Genomic DNA, 20,290 nt, shown 5'->3' on the forward strand with positions numbered 1-20,290 from the left:
GAAGTGTCTCACAATTACATCTTTTGAAATTATTTCACACCATATATCTGAAGAGTGGAGTTGGCAGAATTAGAGCTTCAAGATTGTATTTATTTTAGGAAATTGTTTTCGGCAAAGGATGTTTAATTCCTGTCAGGTTTGATTAAGATAAACTAAGCATCACACACTGATAAAATGTTATTTTTAGAAGCCTTGTCAATGGTTGTTATAGTCGGGTCAAACTAATAATATTTTGTCCTTGTTTTCCAATTCATCCTGTTTTGGACATGTTTGCTTGCTTATTTATTTTTTCCTGAAAATTCCACTGTGACAGTGTAAGGGATTATAAAATGACATAGAGACAGGAAAGTAAGTTGAGGGGAAACAGTTGAGTTCTAACAAGTGTAAACAGCTGCCTGAGTCCAGAATGGAGACACTGTTCTGGAGTTGTCAGTATCCTCTGAATGGACAGACCACGCTGCAGTGGAGTTCTGCCTTGAACATTACAGCTAGAGCTAAGATGCAGCTCATAGCCATCCAGTGGTACCTCTGTTTTGATCCTCTGACATAGACTTTCTAGGGCCACAATGGACCTGTGAGGTCAAATGGTGTTCCACCATCCTATTTCACTGATGATAACATTCAATGTTAGTGTCCTCAATTTGTTCAAGGACTTCGGCTTTAATCAAACATCTTAAGCACAAAAAATCTTTGGTGCATCCCAGTGTGACTCACATAACTTGGTGTTAAAGCAGGACGTCTTGTTTGCCTCCATTAAGCTTTACAGAATCCCTCAGATTTTGAAAACTGGTTAGAAAAAGAGGCAGATGTGGGAGACATTTTGTGAACATGCGGTCCATTAGTTTTATGGCTAGAGAACGGATACACACAATTGTATGGATGGCTAACTTGGTGAAGTCATGGGTGATGATAAACTGGGCTTGATAGCTTCAAGTCAATATTTGTCTGGTTTTTTTTTTTATTATTGTGGCTTTTTATCTCAAGTGCAACAACTCTGAGAATTGGAATAGCATGGTGTTATAACCACTACTTCAAGTTGAATGTTAGAAACAAGAGGAAATTTTTTAAATGCTAGAGTTTCTACTATGTTATGTTTTAAATTTGTTCTCTCAAATGACCTTTTTATTTCATTTACAATCATGCTAAAATGAAACTTTTTATCTTGTAACATTTTTAAGTATTAGAAAAACCTTTATACTCAATTGACTCTAAAGATCCATCTTTAATATTTAGTAGATGTATCACAAGTACAAAAGGCATGATCTCATCAAACTCTCGATATTTGTCCATATATTTCCTTCTATACAACTTTGTCTTATTAATTGCCTCCTTCTAACCTCAGCATTTTCTTTTTTCTTTTTCTTTTTTTTTTTTTTGTGAGGAAGATCAGCCCTGAGCTAACATCCATGCTAATTCTCCTCTTTTTGCTGAGGAAGACCGGCTCTGAGCTAACATCTATTGCCAATCCTCCTCCCTTTTTTTCCCCAAAGCCCCAGTAGATAGTTGTATGTCATAGTTGCACATCCTTCTAGTTGCTGTATGTGGGACACAGCTTCAGCATGGCCAGAGAAGCGGTGTGTCGGTGCACGCCCGGGATCCGAACCTGGGCCGCCAGTAGCGGAGCACGTGCACTTAACCGCTAAGCCACGGGGCCGACCCTAACCTCAGCATTTTCAATATTCCTCTACCAATTCTTTAACCAAAAGAGAAATCATATTTCTACTCTTGCTTGTATGTCATTTTGACTATGGTTCAATATTCAGCATTTGTGCCTCTCTAAAGTATTCTCCTACATCATTGTTATTCATTTATCAAGAATTCCTTTTTTATTATGTTCTAGATTATTTCCGGTCAGTTTCTTTCTGATAAGAAAGTCGGGACTTACGTGGAAGTGGATATGTTTGGTTTGCCCGTGGACACAAGGAGGAAGGCATTCAAGACCAAGACATCACAAGGAAACGCTGTCAATCCTGTTTGGGAAGAAGAACCCATTGTCTTCAAAAAGGTTGGTCTTGTGTCCTTAACATGAGACGTAACTGCATATTCCAGGTGTTTTATATTGAGAAAAAAATGGAATGAGGAATTATTTGCTGCTTAATTTGGGAATTTACCCACTTATAAAGTAGTAGGATTTTCAAAGCTGTCTTGAAAACTATTCAAGATCTCTGTGAATCACTTGTTTGGCTTTTTAGAATTGCATTCTAAATCAATTAATTCAAGTATACTTGGAAGATCAGGGAAACCTATAAATTTAACTCATATCCTCTCAAAATACAAGTGATAAATGATACGTTTGCGTTGTAACTCAAATGAGGTAGAGTGGGAAGTAAGGAATAATATGATAGCTGAGAGAAAGGAAGTCCATACTTCCTTTAAAAAGAATATTAATTAAACTCCCTAGAATCACTAGCCACTGGCAGCTGGTCATTCTATCTTGTCCGGATTCTGATAGAGTTAAAACATTCACATTCAACTGGGCCTTGTCTCTGCCTTCACCAAAAAGCAAATCTTCACACATGGTTATCACACAAAAAAAGACGGCAAGTCCCGTAGAAATAGAGTAGACTTTCTTACCCACCCTTTGCTGTTATCTGGTCAAAATATCTACAAAGGCAGTCTTCTGCAAAGAGAATATCTGTGATGAAGGTCTCTGTGCTCCAGTTTTTTTTCATATGTTAATTGGATTTAATAATAGGGTCTACTTTAGAGGGTTATTATAAATATTCCCTAATAGATTGAAAACATCTAGAAAATTTCTGGCACATTGAAAATAGTCAATAAATGTTAGTTTGCTGTTGTTATCAAAAATCAATTTTTAAGGATACAGTTGGTCTCATGTTCTTGACATGGGATGTAACTATTTACTCCACATGTTTTACACTGAGGGAAAAAAATGAGCGATTATTTGTTGCCTAACTTGGGAATTTGCATATTTATAAAGCAATCACATTTTGAAAGCTATCCTGAAAGCTATTTTCTTTTTTGCTTTTGTTTTGAAAGTGTAAAATCAATTTTCTTTGCAAATATAATAGTAAATGCTCAAATAGTGATGAGACCACTAACTGTGTTTGACCATAGAACTTTTGAGAATGTTCATATCAAAAGAAAATAGTCTATGTATTGAGCAAATTCCTCATTAGGACAAGGTGAGAAAACATAGATGAAGCTGTCTCTCTGGTAATCCTTCTCCTTTTGGAAATCTAAATTATAGAGCAACAACTTAACTTTTTATCAATTAGCTAAGTAGAAACTTCTACTTGGATTTAGGAAAGCAAGACCTGTTTGACTAATAGCTTTCTAATTCTTTCTTGGAGCTGCTCGTTCTTGTAACTACATGTATCCTTAACGTCTCTATAAGGTGGTTCTTCCTTCTCTGGCCTGTTTGAGGATAGCAGTTTATGAAGAAGGAGGCAAATTTATCGGTCACCGGATCTTGCCAGTACAAGCAATTCGGCCAGGTATGGATAGTGTGGTGAGAAACCTTTTATCCAAGTTGTAAAGAAAGCCATCACTGCCTTACGTGATTATTAAAGAGTGATTTAGGAAGCTATGTGCTGCTTTGTAATGTTTTTATGTAACAAGGACTATAAGATTATTCCTTTAAATCTGGCAGTTTCATGTTTTTGTGACATGTTATGGTATATTAATCAACTCTTTCCAAGATAATTAAGTGTAACAAACTATCTGAAAACTCAATGACTTATAAGTATTTTATCTTTATGCTCACAGGTCTGTGGGTTGGCAGAGTTTGGCTGGGCTCAGCCATGTAGCTGTGTTTCAGGCTGTGGGCTGGGGTTAGGTCTGTTCCTCTCATGCTCATTCAGGGGCCCCTGGCTGAAGGGGCAATGGCACCCACAGTATGGACTTCCCATGACAGCCCACTGGAATGCATAAGAGCAAGCCTGACTCTGCGGGTGCATTTTAAGCTTCTGCTTGCACCACATTACTACGTCCTGTTAGCCAAAGCAGAAGTATATGGCTAAGCCCCAAGTCAAGAAATCATGTTTAGGGGACAAATTTGAATCAATAATTCAATCTGTGCCATATGGTTTTTGTGGGGTTTTTTGTTGTTGTTTTGTTTTTTATTGAAGTATAGTTGACATACAATTTTATATTAATTTCAGGTGTACAACATAGTGATTTGATATCTACGTACATTACGAAATGATCACAAGTCCAGTAACCATCTGTCACTATACAAAGTTATTATAATATTATTGACTGTATTGCCTATGCTGTACATTATGTCCCTGTGACGTATTTATTTTATCACTGGAAGTTTGTACCTCTTAATCCCCTTCACTTATTTGCTCCATCCCCCCACGCCCCTCCCCTCTGATGACCAGCAGTTTGTTCTTTGTATCTGTGAGGAGAAGTATGTTTGTATCTGTTTTGTTTTGTTTCTTTGTTTTGTATTTTAGATTCCACATATAAGTGAAATGTACGATATTTGTCTTCCTATGTCTGACTTATTTCACTCAACACAATACACTCTAGGTCCATACATGTTGTTGCAAATTACAAGATTTTATTCCTTTTTATGGCTTAGTAATATTCCATTGTGTGTGTGTATGTATATATATATATATATACATGTATGTATATATATATATACACCACATCTTCTTTATCCATTCATCTATTGATGGACACTTAGTTTGCTTCCATTATCTTGACTATTATAAATAATGCTGCAATGAACATGAAGGTGCAAATATCTTTTAGAATTAGTGTTTTCATTTTCTTTGGATAAATATCCAGAAGTGGAATTGCTGGATTATGTGGTAGTTCTATTTTTAATTTTTTGAGGAACCTCCATACTGTTTTCCATAGTGGCTACACCAATTTACATTCCAACCAATAGTGCACAAGGGTTCCCTTTTCTCCACATCCTCGCCAACGCTTGTTATTTGTTGTGTTTTTGATAATACCCATTCTAACAGGTATGAGGTGATATCTCTTTGTGGTTTTGATTTGCATTTCCTTGATGATTAGTGATGTTGAGCATCTTTTGATGTGTCTGTTGGCCATCTGTGTGTCTTCTTTGGAAAAATGTCTATTCAGGTCCTCTGCCCATTTTTTAATCAGATTGTTTGTTTTTTTGTATGTCAAAAATACTTCAATTGAGTTGTTGTGACATATGGTTTTGAATTCTCTTTTGTGGAAAGAAACATGGTTGGAAATCAAAAAAATTAGAATCAACGTTTTCCTGTCTGATAAGAAAAATAATACCTTATCACTCAAAACCATGTGATTAAAATGAGAAAGAAGTGACCTGTTTGTCATCCAAAGTCACCTAAAATAAACACTTGCATCACATAGATGTTCCTGTGTTATAAGTAACATTGTGAAGAAAATGTGATACACAGTATTATTGTCACCCTCCAGGCTATCACTACATCTCTCTGAGGAATGAGAGGAACCAGCCTCTGATGCTGCCAGCTGTCTTTGTCTACATCGAGGTGAAAGACTATGTCCCAGATACGTATGCAGGTAAACAACATAACTCAAAGGGATATTACCATCTGGGGTCATCCATATTTTTGTGGCTCAGTGAAAGGAAAACTGGACTAAACAAAGGCAGGAGATTCTGGTCTCAGAATCACCTCTATTTTTGTAGTATGTTTAGAGGTAAATTGCTCAAGCCTTTGTGGATAAATTTTAATTTAATTTAATTTAAGTACCAATAATGTTTTAAGCATATTTTTTCACTCTCAAGGGCCCAGCACTTCCTAACCCATGCTACCTGGAACCACAACAGTCTATCTAGGACTCTACAATGAATTTGCCTTCAGCCAGTTTTAGAACCCTGATCCTTTTCATCATTGGAACCCTAAGTTTAGAGGAATTAACTTATGACGATGTCAACCAGGAATCATAAATTTAAAGGCTTAGAGTGCTAAGTGGCCTGGGTGTAAGATACTGAGGAGTGGTGGAGACTATGGCAAGCTTGAAGCACATGCCCCCTCCAAAGATGGTAGCTATAAATCACTCCAGCTAGCTAGTGCCAAGTGCAAATGGAACCCATATTGCCAAATCTTTGGGTTGTTCCAACAGTCTGGAGATTCGCCTTTTTATGTGAAATGTCTCCACTTATGAAACATCATTTGGGCCAAATAGGACAAGTGTGTGGGCCATTGCTAGAATGGAGGGGATCCTCAAAAAGAAACTAAAGACCCTGGAGTGTTGAGGCATCCTGAGCTGGAGCCTGTCCAGTTTGTCTCTCAGAACTGACCTCATTTGAGTTCTCTCTTCTTGAGATTTCAGCAAAGAGTCCTGACTCTTGTCCATTTCCAAAATGTTGGATGGATGAGTGGATAGCTATTTGGGTAGGTGGAAGAATGGAAGATGGATGATGAATTGGTGGATGGATAAGTGAGTAGATGGATGATGGATGGATAGATGGGTGGATGGATGGTTGAGTGGATGGATGGATGGATGGGTGGGTGGTGGAGGGTGGATAGTGGATAATCAATACCCCCAGGACCTTTGATCTAAAATGTCTCTTCCCTATTTAGACGTGATCGAAGCTTTGTCAAATCCAATCCGATATGTGAATCTGATGGAGCAGAGAGCTAAGCAACTGGCTGCTTTGACACTGGAAGATGAAGAAGAAGTGAAGAAAGAGGTGAGAGGGTGTTCTAATCTTATGCATGGAATTAAGCATGATTTCTACACCTAGTTGCTGGCTTTGCCTATGTAACATCACTCCTCAGGAGAAGAAAACAGCACATTGGAAAAACACTTTGATGGAGCTCAACGTCATTCACAAAACATCTGGATGATTGAATTTTTCATATTTCATTCTCCTCTGGCATTCTGTGGCTACCACCAGCGTCTGTCTTATGTTGTGACTCCACTAAACAGTACAGAGCTTGCTGTTTGAGGTGAAAGTTTCTAGATGATTTCATGTTGTTTAAAGGTGATTAAGGCACTTGGAAAAGAAGATGATCATCAAGTCATTTAGTATTTTCCTTTGTCTTTAATTTGAAGTGTAAGATTTTCAAAAGTGCTTTTGTGATTTCTTGCAATACATAAAGTACTAAACACAATACCTGGTGTGTGGTATGGGCTATAAACTGTTTACTATTATTATTACATTGTATATTTACATATTATAATATATATTCCCAAAATAATTGGTATATTATTCTAAATTAGATGTCACAATGCAAAGAATAATTAAGGAAGGGTCTAGAAATATTAGAAGTGTAATTTGTGTAGATATAAATAAATTATTGCTAATAGCATTCTTCTCTAACTAGAAAATAGGAATCTCTTTACTCAACTGGATGTATTTTATTTTCTAAGAAACAGAAGGTCAAAGAAAGGATTTCAAGTAAAATTACATGTATTATCAATATTTAGAAACAATATTTTTTATGTCATCAACTTCTACCTATTTGTTAGCCAGGTTCTCCAAGGAGTAAGCACTCATTTGAAGAGAACATTTTAAGACATGACCAGTTTCAGCTTATGTGGTACAGCAACTGAGCTAAAAGTCTCATCATGGAACATTTTGCTGATGGTGCCTTAGAGAGACCATTTCTCTAACGATTGCAAAAAAAAGGTCATTCTAAGGAGTGGGGGACCTGGGGCCATTGAGATTGCCAGGGTCCTTTCAAATGTTTGTGTCATTTCATAGCCTTTTCTTTGCTCCAGACATCACATATCAAAAAGCTATTTGCGGAATGCAATACCAATGGATATAAAAATACTGAAGTAGACTTTTTGGTCAACTTTATTTTTGTTTCTCCTCTAAAAATGGTGATCAGAAAGGGTTTTTAGTAAATGTACAATGTTGGATAAACTTAGAGAATATTTGGACGTTTTCAGTTTTAGAAATAATTTAAGAGGCATCGAATCACACAGATTCCATATGTTCTAACAGAGAAAATACAACTTTTTTCCTTTGAAATGTCTAAACCCTTAACTGACCTCATTTTTGAAACTTGAGAAAAAAATAATTTGCCCTTCCCATGTAATGCTAGGAAAGAAAAGTCATTTCACACCTTTGAACACCAGTGCGCCCTTTGTCTTGTCTTACAATAACGTAAGTTTGTTTGAATGAGGCCACTGAAAATAAGTAGCTGTGGTTTTCTCAAAAGAAAATTCGATCTAGGACATGGCAGGCACTGGAGACACTATTTTAGCAGCAAAGACTTTTTTAGTATAATCCTTTTAATGTGGTAGTTATAAAGGTCATTCCTATTTGAAAATTAAAGACTTCATTGGACTGCAAAATATTCCCAGATTTGTAATAGTCTAATAAGTTATCCTCTTAGAATAATTTTCAAACCAAATAAGTAGGAAAGTTGAAAATTCCCCCATGCTTTGAACAATAGATGTTTGTTTCAGATCATGTGAAAAGATATATATTTCTAACATATATCTATATCTATATGTACATATACACACATTGTATATATAGTACTAAGGTACTATATAAGCTTCATAGATAGATAGATAGATAGATAGATAGATAGATAGATAGATAGATAGATTTGGGAATTAAGGAACAACAGAGATTTGAGTTGCTGGATTTATTTTGTCTTTTTAAAGTCATCGTTTAGGGTGGTGGGTTAGTAAAGTTGCCTAATCTGAATTGTAACAAAGGCTTTATAATATTTATAGGTATTTGTCTAAAATAAAAGTTCATATAAAAAATTTTAAAACACAATAAACAAAAGAAACAAAAAAGCTCCTCAGCAATCTTGAAGATACTGTTAACAATTTTGGCCTATGTCCTTCTAGCATGTTTTCTATATAGATATATTTTTCTTTGCAAAAATTCTTAATTTTTAAAAATATTTCACAGCCCCAATACTTTAATGTGGTTATAGAGATACCCAATGAGACATCAGGGACACTTTTTATTTTCTATTTTTAAAATACACCTGTAAAGAGAAAAAAATAAATATCTAATGTATTGATTACAAAATATTATGTGATATCACCAGCATCCAAATGCAGTATTTGAACATGACTTGTTTTAGCATGTCAAAGAGGGCAGAAACATTCTACTGAGGGCTTACCATGTAGCTGGCACTTTTCTAAGCCCTTTAGTGTATTAACACACTTAAGTCTTAAAACATCCGTATGTCTTAATTACTATTACTATTCCCATTTAACAGATGAGGAAACTGAGGCTCTGAGAGGTTAAATCCCTCGTCCTCTGCCATGCAACTAATGAGGAGCAGAGTTGGGATTGAAATCCATGCAATCCGGCTCCAGTACTCGTGTTCTACACCAGCACTTACAGAAGTTTAATGTGCAGACCAGGGCATCATAAAATACGGATCCTGATTCAGTGGGTCTGGGATGGGGCCTGAGGCTCAGCATCTCTAATGAGCCCCAGGTGATGGGATAATGCTGTTCCATGGAGCACACATTGAGTACCAAGGGTCTACGCTACACCACATTGCACTACCTCAATAACAAAACTGTAATTTTCTAGTAACATTTAACTAGGACTAGCCCTTCATTCATCTTTCTGTCCTCTATGGCAGGTTACCTGGATGACTGAGCACAGAATATAAGACTTTTACCTTAAATAGTAACATCCTTTGAATTGAATTTTTTGTTGAATCAAATGTCAAGATTTCTCCCTTTAAATCACTTGGATGTTATCAGAACTTGTTCTCCAATAAGTTAGGTTTATATATGTAGGTTTTATTTGATTAGTTTGTACACTGACTGGCCAAAATACATATCCCCCCAACCCAAAATTTCCAAGATACAAAGGCTGCATTCATTCAAGGCCAAAATTTCTTTCTCAAGAGTTCCCTCTATCATCTATGTATGAGTATGTAACCGCAGGTGAGTGAGTGGCCTTCACATCATTTTGCTGTTGAAGAGGGAGAGTTGTTCGGTAATACTAAAATTTTATTTATTCCAGGAGGCCTACTTTTCAAGTTGTCAGACTCATGTTCTTATAAATGAGCTGAAATTTATCTAAAATAGTTTGCAAATATTTACTAATTCAGTATGTGGCACCATAGGCATCTTCAATGGGATTTACTTATCTGAAAAGAAAAAGTTCCTATGGTCTGGTGTGAATTTCACCAGTAAAATAACCCAATGGCAAAAAAATCCAAAGTGGTACTCTCATGAGGTTACAGTGTTTAATTCAATAAGGCCTTGAGTGTCATTTAATTTTTCCAAGACAGAAGCCTGAAACGTTATCCACAGCTCAAGAACTTGGTGATAAAATCAAAGATGAGGTTTACTGGTCAATTTGGATTCTCTTTGAATGAAAATCTTCCCCCTCAAATAATAAATTAGCAAAATACCAACTTATAGAAACAATAGTTTCTCAAAATCCCTGAACATCCAATAAAGTAGGAAGAGAAAGTTTGCCTTTTAGGAGATAGCCTTTAGATAATGACACTGTCACTTTCATTTCTGTATGGCTTTGGAGTTCACAAGGCACTCTCATTGGATGCCCTGGATAAAACTGGGTGCTAAGTAGGACCAACATAGTCATCCTCATTTTCAAAAGAGGAACAGGTGCTTATAATGATAGAATGACTTGCCTAATATCAATGGTCGATAAACGGAAGAACTAGGATCTTCTTAAATGAGATCCCAAGAGAAGACCATATATTCACTTGAGTTGACACTACTCGATGACGAGTTCAATTCAACTGCTTTTGCAAACCTCCTCCATTACAATTTTTAAAATTTCAATGGATTATAATGAGGGGCTTTGGGTTCATTTGCCTAAAACGGCAGTGAATCCAGAAACTTGAATATTATAATCCACACCATATCTAATACCATAGGGATTATGAAAGTGTGACTCTCAATGACAGGTTTAGAGCAGGGCTTCTCAAATGGTAATGTGCATACAGATCACCCAGGGATCTTGTTACAGTGCAGACTCAGATGTAACAGGTCTGGAGCAGGGCACGAAATTCTGCATTTCTGACAAGCTTCCAGGTGATGCTGATGCTGCCGGCCTACTGACTATATTTTGAGCAGCAAGGCTCCCAAACTTTAGCATGTAGAGTAGTCCCGCCTTATCCATGGTTTTGCTTTCCGCGGTTTCGGTTACCCGCGGTCAATTGAGGACATCATCTGCTCCTGACATGCAAACATCAACATCGCTTAATGATGGGAATATGTTCTGAGAAATGCGTCGTTAGGCAATTCATCATTGTGCGAACGTCATAGAGTGTACTTCCACAAACCCAGACAAAACAGCCTACTACACACCTAGGCTGTATGGTACTAGTCTTATGGGACCACTGTCATATATGTGGTCCGTCATTGACTAAAACATCATCATGCTATGTATGACTGTATATTGTTATAATTGTTCTATTATTAGTTATTGTTGTTAATAACAGTTATAAATTACTGTGCCTAATTTATAAATTAAACTTTATCATAGGTATGTATGTATAGGAAAAAACATAGTATATATAGGTTTTGGTACTATCTGTCGTTACAGGCTTCCACTGTGAATGTTGAAATGTATTGCCCAGGAGATAATGGGGTTCTACTGTATCAGAATCACCTAGATGGCTTCTTAAAGCACAGATTGCTGCACCCTCCCATCCCCAGAGTTTCTGATTCAGAAGGTCTGGGGCAGACACAAGAATTGCATTTCTAACAAGTTTGTAGTGATGCTGACGCTGCTGGTCCAGGGACCACACATTGAGAACCATTACTTTGGAGCCCTACATCTGTCTCTCACAAGGATATGACTCTACCCAGATGAAAGCCATTAATTCCATCCACTCTAAAATGTCAGCTTAATCACAGAAACCTGGGAAGGGCTCCAAGAGAAACTCTCTTCTCTGGGAATTGTCCAGAATCTGTTCTGTGAGTGATTGGCCATAGTCTTTGCCAAAAGATTTGGCTTAATTAATTTGAAAGATACATTCCCACAAGATGAATGTAAAGAGTGGTCAGTATATGTTCTCTTTAAACGATGAATCCATGATTTCTACCTACCTGCAAAGAGTTTATTTCTGCTGATTTCTTTGCAGACTGTATCAAAATATTCCTAATAAATTAAAGTTGGTAGGAATGGTAACATATGTAACACATATATAAAATAGTCAGCAGAGCTATGTCCTTTTATACTTTAATCTCTTTCTAAATAAATGGCTGCAATTATGAATCAAATGCAGATTCTCTAACTACAGACCACAGAAAGAGCAGCATCTTCATTCTTTTCATTCATTGATTCATTCATTCAAAAAATATTTTTCTTGGGGTGGGCCCAGTGGTGTAGCGATTAAGTGCGTGCGCTCCACTGTGGCAGCCCGGGGTTCACAGGTTCAGATCCTCAGCGTGCACTGACGCACCGCTTGTCAAGCCATGCTGTGGTCGCGTCCCATATAAAGTGGAGGAAAATGGGCACAGATGTTAGCTCAGGGCCAATCTTCCTCAGCAAAAAAGAGGAGGATTGGCATCGGATGTTAGCTCAGGGCTGAACTTCCTCCCACAAAAAAATATTTTTCTTATTTTAGCAAAACATTAGGTGGTTCTTTAGTTTCAGGACTTTGTCATTAATAGTATATCTATTGATTATACCTGAGCAAAATGGAAACAAAATGTGAATTTATTCATTCATTCATTCAATAAATGGTTTTTAACACAACTGTGTCAGTCACCATGCTGAATATTATATATATAATGATGAGAAAAATCAGATGCTCTCGTAGGCTTTACAGTTGGGAGGAAGAGACTGACATTAATAAAAAATTCACACATAAACTTGCGGCTGTCATTAATGTTTCGACAATGAGATATGTAAATACTGATGATTTCTTTCCGGTATGATACAGCCGTGCTGTGTCAAGGATCAATTGGATCCATGTTCCAGTTAATGTTGGAAGAGCACGCTGGGTATTAATTGTAATAAAAGCTCAAATCACTTTACTTGGTAAGTGTTAATCAAGAAGCTTTAAAAACGGAAGTCAACAGATGAATTTATTCAGCTCCTTAAGGCTGTCTTTTGCTTCTGACTCATCGTGGTAGACTCTTCAAAATATAGGAGTTTTCCCATATTTTATTATGAAAAGTTTCACACACACAAACATTGAAAGAATTGTACAGTGAACACCCAGATATCAATCACCTGGATCTCACAAATGAAACTTTGATGCATTTACTTTCTCACATATATATCCATCTATCCATCCCTCCATCCATTCATTATTCCACCTTATTTTTTGATGTATTTCAAAGTAGGTTGCAAATACTAGTATACGTCATCCGTAAATGCTTGAGAACACATACGTCAGGATATAGTTTTTAGAAATGATTCTGAAGTTCTTAAAAATGTGGGGCAGATACATTATCTTATTTCATTCATCTAAGAGAAATTTAAGGTATCAGAGAAATTTAAGGTATCAGTTGTACACGAGTGTGAGGAAGCTCTTTCTTGAGGGAAAGGCTAGCTCTGACAAAGCCACACCCACTGCCCACATTTGTCCTGAGTGGACTGGATTTCTGCATGATAAAATTGTGAGTCTTGCCCTTAAATATTCTGCAAAAATAATGACACAGGCCAGCTGATATCCAAATCAAGTTGCTGTCATCCTACAACTATGTGGAGGAGACTGCCCTTTCTAGATGTCTTAGTCAGGGACAGCATGACCCAACACCTCTGATAACTCAGTCACACGTTTGGTGTTTGGAAGACCCTTTACTTACCATATTAACCATTCAAAGAAACTCCCCAAATCCTAGTTCTCTATTGCTTAGTCATCAGATCCAAATTTTCAATGCCCAGTATGGAAATCTTTTCAATTAGGGTACCAAATGGCATCTCTTCCTTCTATAAAACTTGTGAAAATGTCCTTTCCCGTTATCCTCTTACTGGTACATTTGTATTATATATTATATTTTCAAGGAACTTCTATTCATTTTGGCAATAGGAAGGGTATAAATATTATTTTTTATAAAATCTTGGCTTTGAAAGCCACTTCCATGTTTTGAAGGAAAAAATATTGTAATGCTTTCATCTGGCCACTAGAGGGCACAGACCGCCTTCTGTTGTGGTTCATTCCGCACATTTTTCTTTACCCCGCTAAGCAAAATGTAGTGAAACTAAAGTACTAGCTTCTGAACTTTCTTTCCTTGAAAATTGTTTAAGTGGATCCGAAGAGTCTCCATTAAGTTGAGAAAACGGACATTTCTAGTTCTTTACTGTTGCGTTAAATCTAATCCACTTAGCTCGTTTTTCCATCATTTCTGTTATCTGCCTGTTAACGTCCGGTGCGAATGGCGCTCCCCTGTGGTTCTGCGATGCAGCCCACCCTGCCTAGAGACATCTCCGGGTGTGACCCCTGGACTAAGCATTTCTCCAAAGCTAACCTTAAAATTCAGCGCCAAGCTTTGGTGATCTCTTTATCCTCAGTTGTAACTAGAAAGTGTCGGCCTTTATGTTGACTCAACATTTATCTCCTTTTAAAAAAAATCTTTGAATTTATACGTTTGTCAGTTTCTGGAATGTATGGACTTTGTCTTACATATCCTTGATAAGCAGAGATTTATTTTTGCTTCATCTTGACTCAAGTTGACGATTGAACTTGGTTTCCCAAGGGCATACAGCTACATGGAACGTCTGCAAATCTGATACACAGCAAAATTAAGTTTGCCGGATTCACTTTGAATACACTCCCAGCCTGATACCCCCAAGACGCTAATTCTAGTTGCCAAAAAGAAGCCACACATTATTGCCTTCATAGAAGCTGGCTTTCCATCACTTCCATTCTTTCCTCCATTAAAATTTTCTTTCTCTCTATCTTTCTCCAGAGGGCTAACTTCAGCCAGCTGTCACATTGGGAAGAATCTTATTCATCCCCCACATGGTTCCAGAAACCTGCCTGGTTATAAATGGGGAAGAGCAGATGCCCATGGAACAGGGGCTCCTTCCTTCCCTGTTTCCAAAGCAGCTGAGTTGGGTGACCACAGGCACCTCCTTCCCCCGGGAGACTGGGAAGCTTTACCCCACTGTATTTAAGCCAGAGGATCAGACCCAATGGATGACTTTGCAATGACCCAGTGCTCTTTCCAACATTCCCTTTACTTCCGTCCTTGCTGTGCAATGTAAATGCATTTCCTTTATGAATTTTGTGGCCCAACATCTATGCTATTTCAGTCTTCTCGAGTGCCTCCACAAACCCTAATGCCTACAGGAGTGAGGCGGGTAAAGCCTAAATGAGTAGATGGGGACCAGTCCTAAAAGGGGCAGAAACCATTCCATTCTAGTCCAAAGTGAGAATACAGGCCCAGTGGTGCCCAACCTAATTTTTCAAGAGAAGCAACAAATCCATTTTATTAATGTAAAATCTCCTTAATTTAAAAATTTGGCCACATTGGGTGAGCCAAAGAAAGCATTTGCACAAACTCAATTTGGGCCCTAAGCCTCCAGTTTGCAATTTTTTGATGAACAAAACACACTCAATCCCTCCCCTTGATATCATGATTTTCGGGAGAATTTTCCCGATGGATGTAACTAAATAACGCGACCGTAGCAGTACTTATCCATCCGAAGTAGCCATTTTTCAAAAGACAGTTCTCATAGTGAGTTATCTAGGCACCTAGGTTACTGGTTTAGGTTCCTGCCTACCCAGCTTGATTTCCGGCCACAGGTCCCAGGGTTCATCTCTTCCACCTTGATACCACCAGCACCGAGCAGGCCGTGGGAGACAACCAGGGATTATTTGTGGAATTCACCTAAATTCTGTTGATTTTGTATTTTATTATATTTGTAAATTCTGCCATCCCTTAAGGCAATTTTGGAACTCATGTTTTAAAGATGCTTTGGGGAACAAATGGAAAGCTACTTGTGCCAATCAGTGTCATTATTTTCACTCATCTTACTTTTTATAAAAATGTTATCATAGGACACTCTGTTGTCTGTAACTACATGACAAAATGTCACAGCATTGGGCTTCAAATGACTACTGACTATTTCCTTATATATATTTTTTAATGTACTACAAAGTGGAACACTGGGATAGCCTCATTGTCAGTAAAATCTGCCATGGACCCAAAAGGCTATTCTAAGAAAAGGGTTGCAGAGCATTTAGAACATTGAAAAGCATCATTGAAATCGTACATAATTAGAGGCAATTATTTTATAAAGATCAACATTTATTTAACAGGCATTTATTAAATATTTACTCTGTACAGGGCACAGTGGTCTAGCTGCTTGAGGGGATGGAGTAGAGATTTCCTAAGTTTGAATGCATTTATTATTATTATTCATTGGTAGTGTTGTACAAGCTTAAATGTTTTATTTATTTATTTGACACACACGTATTTATTCTGTGCCAGGCACTATTCTAAGCACTTTAAAAATATTTACCAATTTGATCCTCTGAACAACCTTACAATATAGATAATATTATGATCCCCAGTACATACATATTCCCATCTATAAAGATGAGGAAACTGAGACACAGAGAGTTAAGTGATTTGCCCAACATCACGCTGCTAATAAGTGGCAGGGCCAGAATTTAAACCCAGGCAAGTCTGGCTCCAAAATCTGTGCTTGTAGCCACCATATCAATTAGCTACTGCTGCATAACAAACAGCCCCCAAATTTCGTGGCTTCCAACATCAACTGCTTATTTTTCATGAGTCATTTGGTCAAGGGGCCAGTTCTGCTGGTGTGGACCATGCTCAGCTCATCCTAGCTGGGCACACTCATGTGCGTGAAGGCTGGCTGGTCTAGGACATGCTTGCCTAGATGATGACTCAACTCTCCTCCACATGGTCTCTCAGCCTCGATGGCTGTAACAGGGGTCTGAGAAAGAGGACAAATTCACAAGTGCATTTTCAATCCTCTGCTTGCATCGAGTTTGCTACTCTCTCACTTGACCAAAGCAAATCACATGTTCAGCTCCAAAGTGTGGGAGGCACTGCCAAGGGACATGGACATAGGAAGGGGTAAAAATTGAGGCCTTTAATACAATTAACCTACCACATTGTGGTTCAACACCATGCTATTTTTATCCTGCTTTCTAAAGAATTACATATTTGGTGTTTCAGACTCCAGATGAGTTGGGAAAATGCTGTCACATGTAGCCCTATTGGCTTAGCAAGGTAATAAAAGAATGGCAAGAAATGTGGAAAATGAAAGGGTGTTTATGATTTTAGGCTGATCCTGGGGAAACACCGTCAGAGGCTCCGAGTGAAGCCAGGACGACTCCAGCAGAAAACGGAGTGAATCACACTACATCCCTGACCCCTAAACCACCCTCCCAGGCTCACCACAGCCAACCGGCTCCAGGTAAACCCTCTGAAGAGAGAACTGCACATGACTACGAGCCTGCAGTTCATCCGGGCCCCTGAAGGAGGTAGCATGATTCAGTTAGCTGAGGCATCAAGTGAGCAAAGATGCATGGACTTAGGAGGAGCTCCCAAAATGTGTGGTGAATGAATGAATGAATGAATGAATGCCAAGGGAGACTCATAAGTGCTCATCTGGCTCTGTTAATAACTTCTGAAGCCACAACAAAGCATCACCCAGATTTCCCATGTCTTTAATGTGGATTATGATCCATCTACTGGCAGGGTTTGTGAAGAGTTCTTCAAGTATCTTATAAACAGCTATGCTTTAGAAGCACATTCTTAATTCTATCTCACTAAATTAAGTCTCTGCCAAAAAATTCCTTTCCATCTCTCTCCAGCTTACTTTTCAGTACCCTTGCAAGTCTGCCATGTGCTGAGCACTCTGCTAAGCCCTTCATGTGGATTATCTCATTTCACCCTCATACCAAGGCTATGAGAGTTGATTCTATTATTGTCCCCATCGTGCAGAAGAATAAACTGCAGTTCTGAGATGATAATGTACTTCTTGAGGGCCACATAGCTAGTGAACAGTGAAGGCAGGACCAACATAGTTCTCTAGGATCCTAAAATTCTTGTTTTTAGCTTCTTTACTCCTATCAAAGCTACACCAATGTCTCACTTTTCAGAAAAATCCTTTCATTTCTGTGCAGCTAACTTTGATCTTTAATCGAAGACTGCTTTTGGTAATTATCTCTTGTATGCATGTCTTCTTTCCCCAATAGATAGTACGCTTCCTGGGAGAGGCTTCAGTTTGATGCTTCCTTTGCACAGAGCTGGGGAATAGCATAGACTTGATAACTTTTTGTTAAATTGGTTAATAAAGTAAATAAAAAGGAAAAAGATTTCTCTTGGGGCAGAGTGAGATTTTGAAAAGAACAATTCGTATTAAATTTGTATCTGATGTGACTGGGGCCTATGCTTTTAAGAAGGTTGTTGAGATCAATAATAGTAAGAAGATGACTTGATCATAAACAAGAAGTGATATTTTCAAATGAAGATTTTTATATACCAAATATAAACATTTTGAGTGCTTCTGGAATGTAAAGAAGTCATTTAAATATGTGACTAAACATAGTCTGGTGCTTTTGAATGTAAAAGAGAATTTAGCAGGTTAGCATTTGATTTTTTTAACTTGATGTTTCGAAATAATTTGACTTACGGACTCATTTTTAAAATGGCACAGAGTACATTGCAAAAATGGTCTCCTCTTCCCTAATATTGACAACTGTCAGAATCATGGTGCAATTATCAGAGCAGGAAATTAACATCGGCACAATACTCGGAACTGAACTACAGACCTTGTGTGAACTTCACCTGCTTTCCAGGTTCCATCTCAGGATCCCACACTGTATTTAGTTGTCATGTCTCCTTATTCTCTTTTAATCTATGACAGTCCCTCAGTCTGCTCCATCTGTCGTGACCTTGACACTTTTGAAGAGTACTGGTCAGTTATTTTGTAGACTGTCCCTTAATTTGGGTTGGCCTGATGTTTTCTCATGATTGGATTGAAGTTATGCATTTTTGGCAAGAACATCGCAGAGGTGATGCTGTGCTCATCATATCAGGGGTACCTGATGTTAATATGTCTCATCACTGGTGATGTTGGAGCCCTTGGTTCAGGCGGTGTCTGCCAGGTTTCTCCACGGAAAGTTACGATTTTTCCCTTTGTAGTTAATAGATATCTTGAGGGAGATACTTTGAGTTTATGCAAATACTCTGTTTCTCCCTAAACTTTTGCCCACTGATTTTGGCATCCACCAGTGGATCTTGCCCACAACAATTATTACTGCCTACTGGTCAGCAGTTGATTTCTAAAAGACCACCTACTATTTCTGATTTTACCAAAAGTGGGCAATAGCATTGCCTAAACTGAATTTGTTGACAGGAGTTTTGATCCAAAGTGGAGGGATATCCTTTCTCTCTATAAATGGAGCATATAGATTCACATTTAATTAGGTTTGCTCAAAGTTACAGAATGAAGACATTTCTTAGAATATTTTTCAGAATTATTTTCTCCCACAATTTGTAATTTCTCCATAAAGAAATTTAGACTAAGGGCCAAACCTTGTTGTTTTACAATAAGAATAAAATTTTAAAAGTTAAAAGAGACTATTTATTTTATCTTTTTATTTCAGGTTCTGTAAAGGCACCTGCCAAAACAGAAGATCTTATTCAGAGTGTTTTAACAGGTAAATACCACCCTTTTCCCCTGTGGAATTAGGCAGCTGAATATTACAGAGTGTAAGTATTTAGAGGAGAGGAGATTTCCATTCATCTCTGAAAATCAACATCATTTAAAAAATCTACAGATATAAAATCCTAGTTTAGGCCACGTTATATGATGTAATCACAGAGAAGTAACCATACTTGGCAGATAGGACTCTGTTGGTATAAAAATAATGTAATTTCACAAGATATCTATTTAAGAATCAAAGAATAGTTTCATACTGGAAATGTGACCCAGTGAACAGGAATGCATGTCTTCCCAAGGTGCCAGCAATACACTAATGAGAAATGCAGGATATGATCCATTTTTGACCATAGAATACAGAGTGTTAGAGAAATGTGATAAAGTTTGGAAATATAAAATTTGATTAGTTACATAAACTGGTGGGACTAAAACTGGTATATGCTTTCTTTAATACAATTAGCAGTATATAGTAGAGTCTTAAAAATTTTTGTAATAGTTGGCCCAATACACAACAGAAATGTACACACACGTTCACCAAAAGCAGCGCTATTGGTAAAAGACCAAAACTGCAAACAACCCAAATGTCCATAAACAGTAGGGTAGATAAATAAATTGTGGTATATTCACAGAATAAGATAGGATACAGCTGTAGGAATAAATAAACTACAATCCCACACGTGAAAAAATTTACAAGCATAATGTTGAAATACAGAGTCCAGATGCAAAAGAGCACTTTCTTTATGATTCCATCTACATAAAGTCCAAAACCAGGCAAAA

The 20,290-nt window shown here is 37.6% G+C and overlaps 1 protein-coding gene across 2 annotated transcripts in view; it reads left to right on the forward strand.

The window, feature by feature from the left end:
* PLCB1 (phospholipase C beta 1) overlaps positions 1–20,290 on the forward strand; it is a 681,789-nt gene that overhangs the window by 554,808 nt on the left and 106,691 nt on the right. For both annotated transcript variants that reach the window (XM_058563193.1, XM_058563194.1), the window contains exons 20-25: positions 1,841–2,005; positions 3,359–3,458; positions 5,389–5,493; positions 6,519–6,628; positions 17,128–17,260; positions 19,458–19,511. In XM_058563193.1, the coding sequence (XP_058419176.1) occupies positions 1,841–2,005; positions 3,359–3,458; positions 5,389–5,493; positions 6,519–6,628; positions 17,128–17,260; positions 19,458–19,511 (667 nt within the window). The remainder of the gene's footprint in view (positions 1–1,840; positions 2,006–3,358; positions 3,459–5,388; positions 5,494–6,518; positions 6,629–17,127; positions 17,261–19,457; positions 19,512–20,290) is intronic.

This window comes from Diceros bicornis, chromosome 19 (genome assembly GCF_020826845.1).
Source record: "Diceros bicornis minor isolate mBicDic1 chromosome 19, mDicBic1.mat.cur, whole genome shotgun sequence".
In the NCBI taxonomy this organism is placed as follows: Eukaryota; Metazoa; Chordata; class Mammalia; order Perissodactyla; family Rhinocerotidae; genus Diceros; species Diceros bicornis.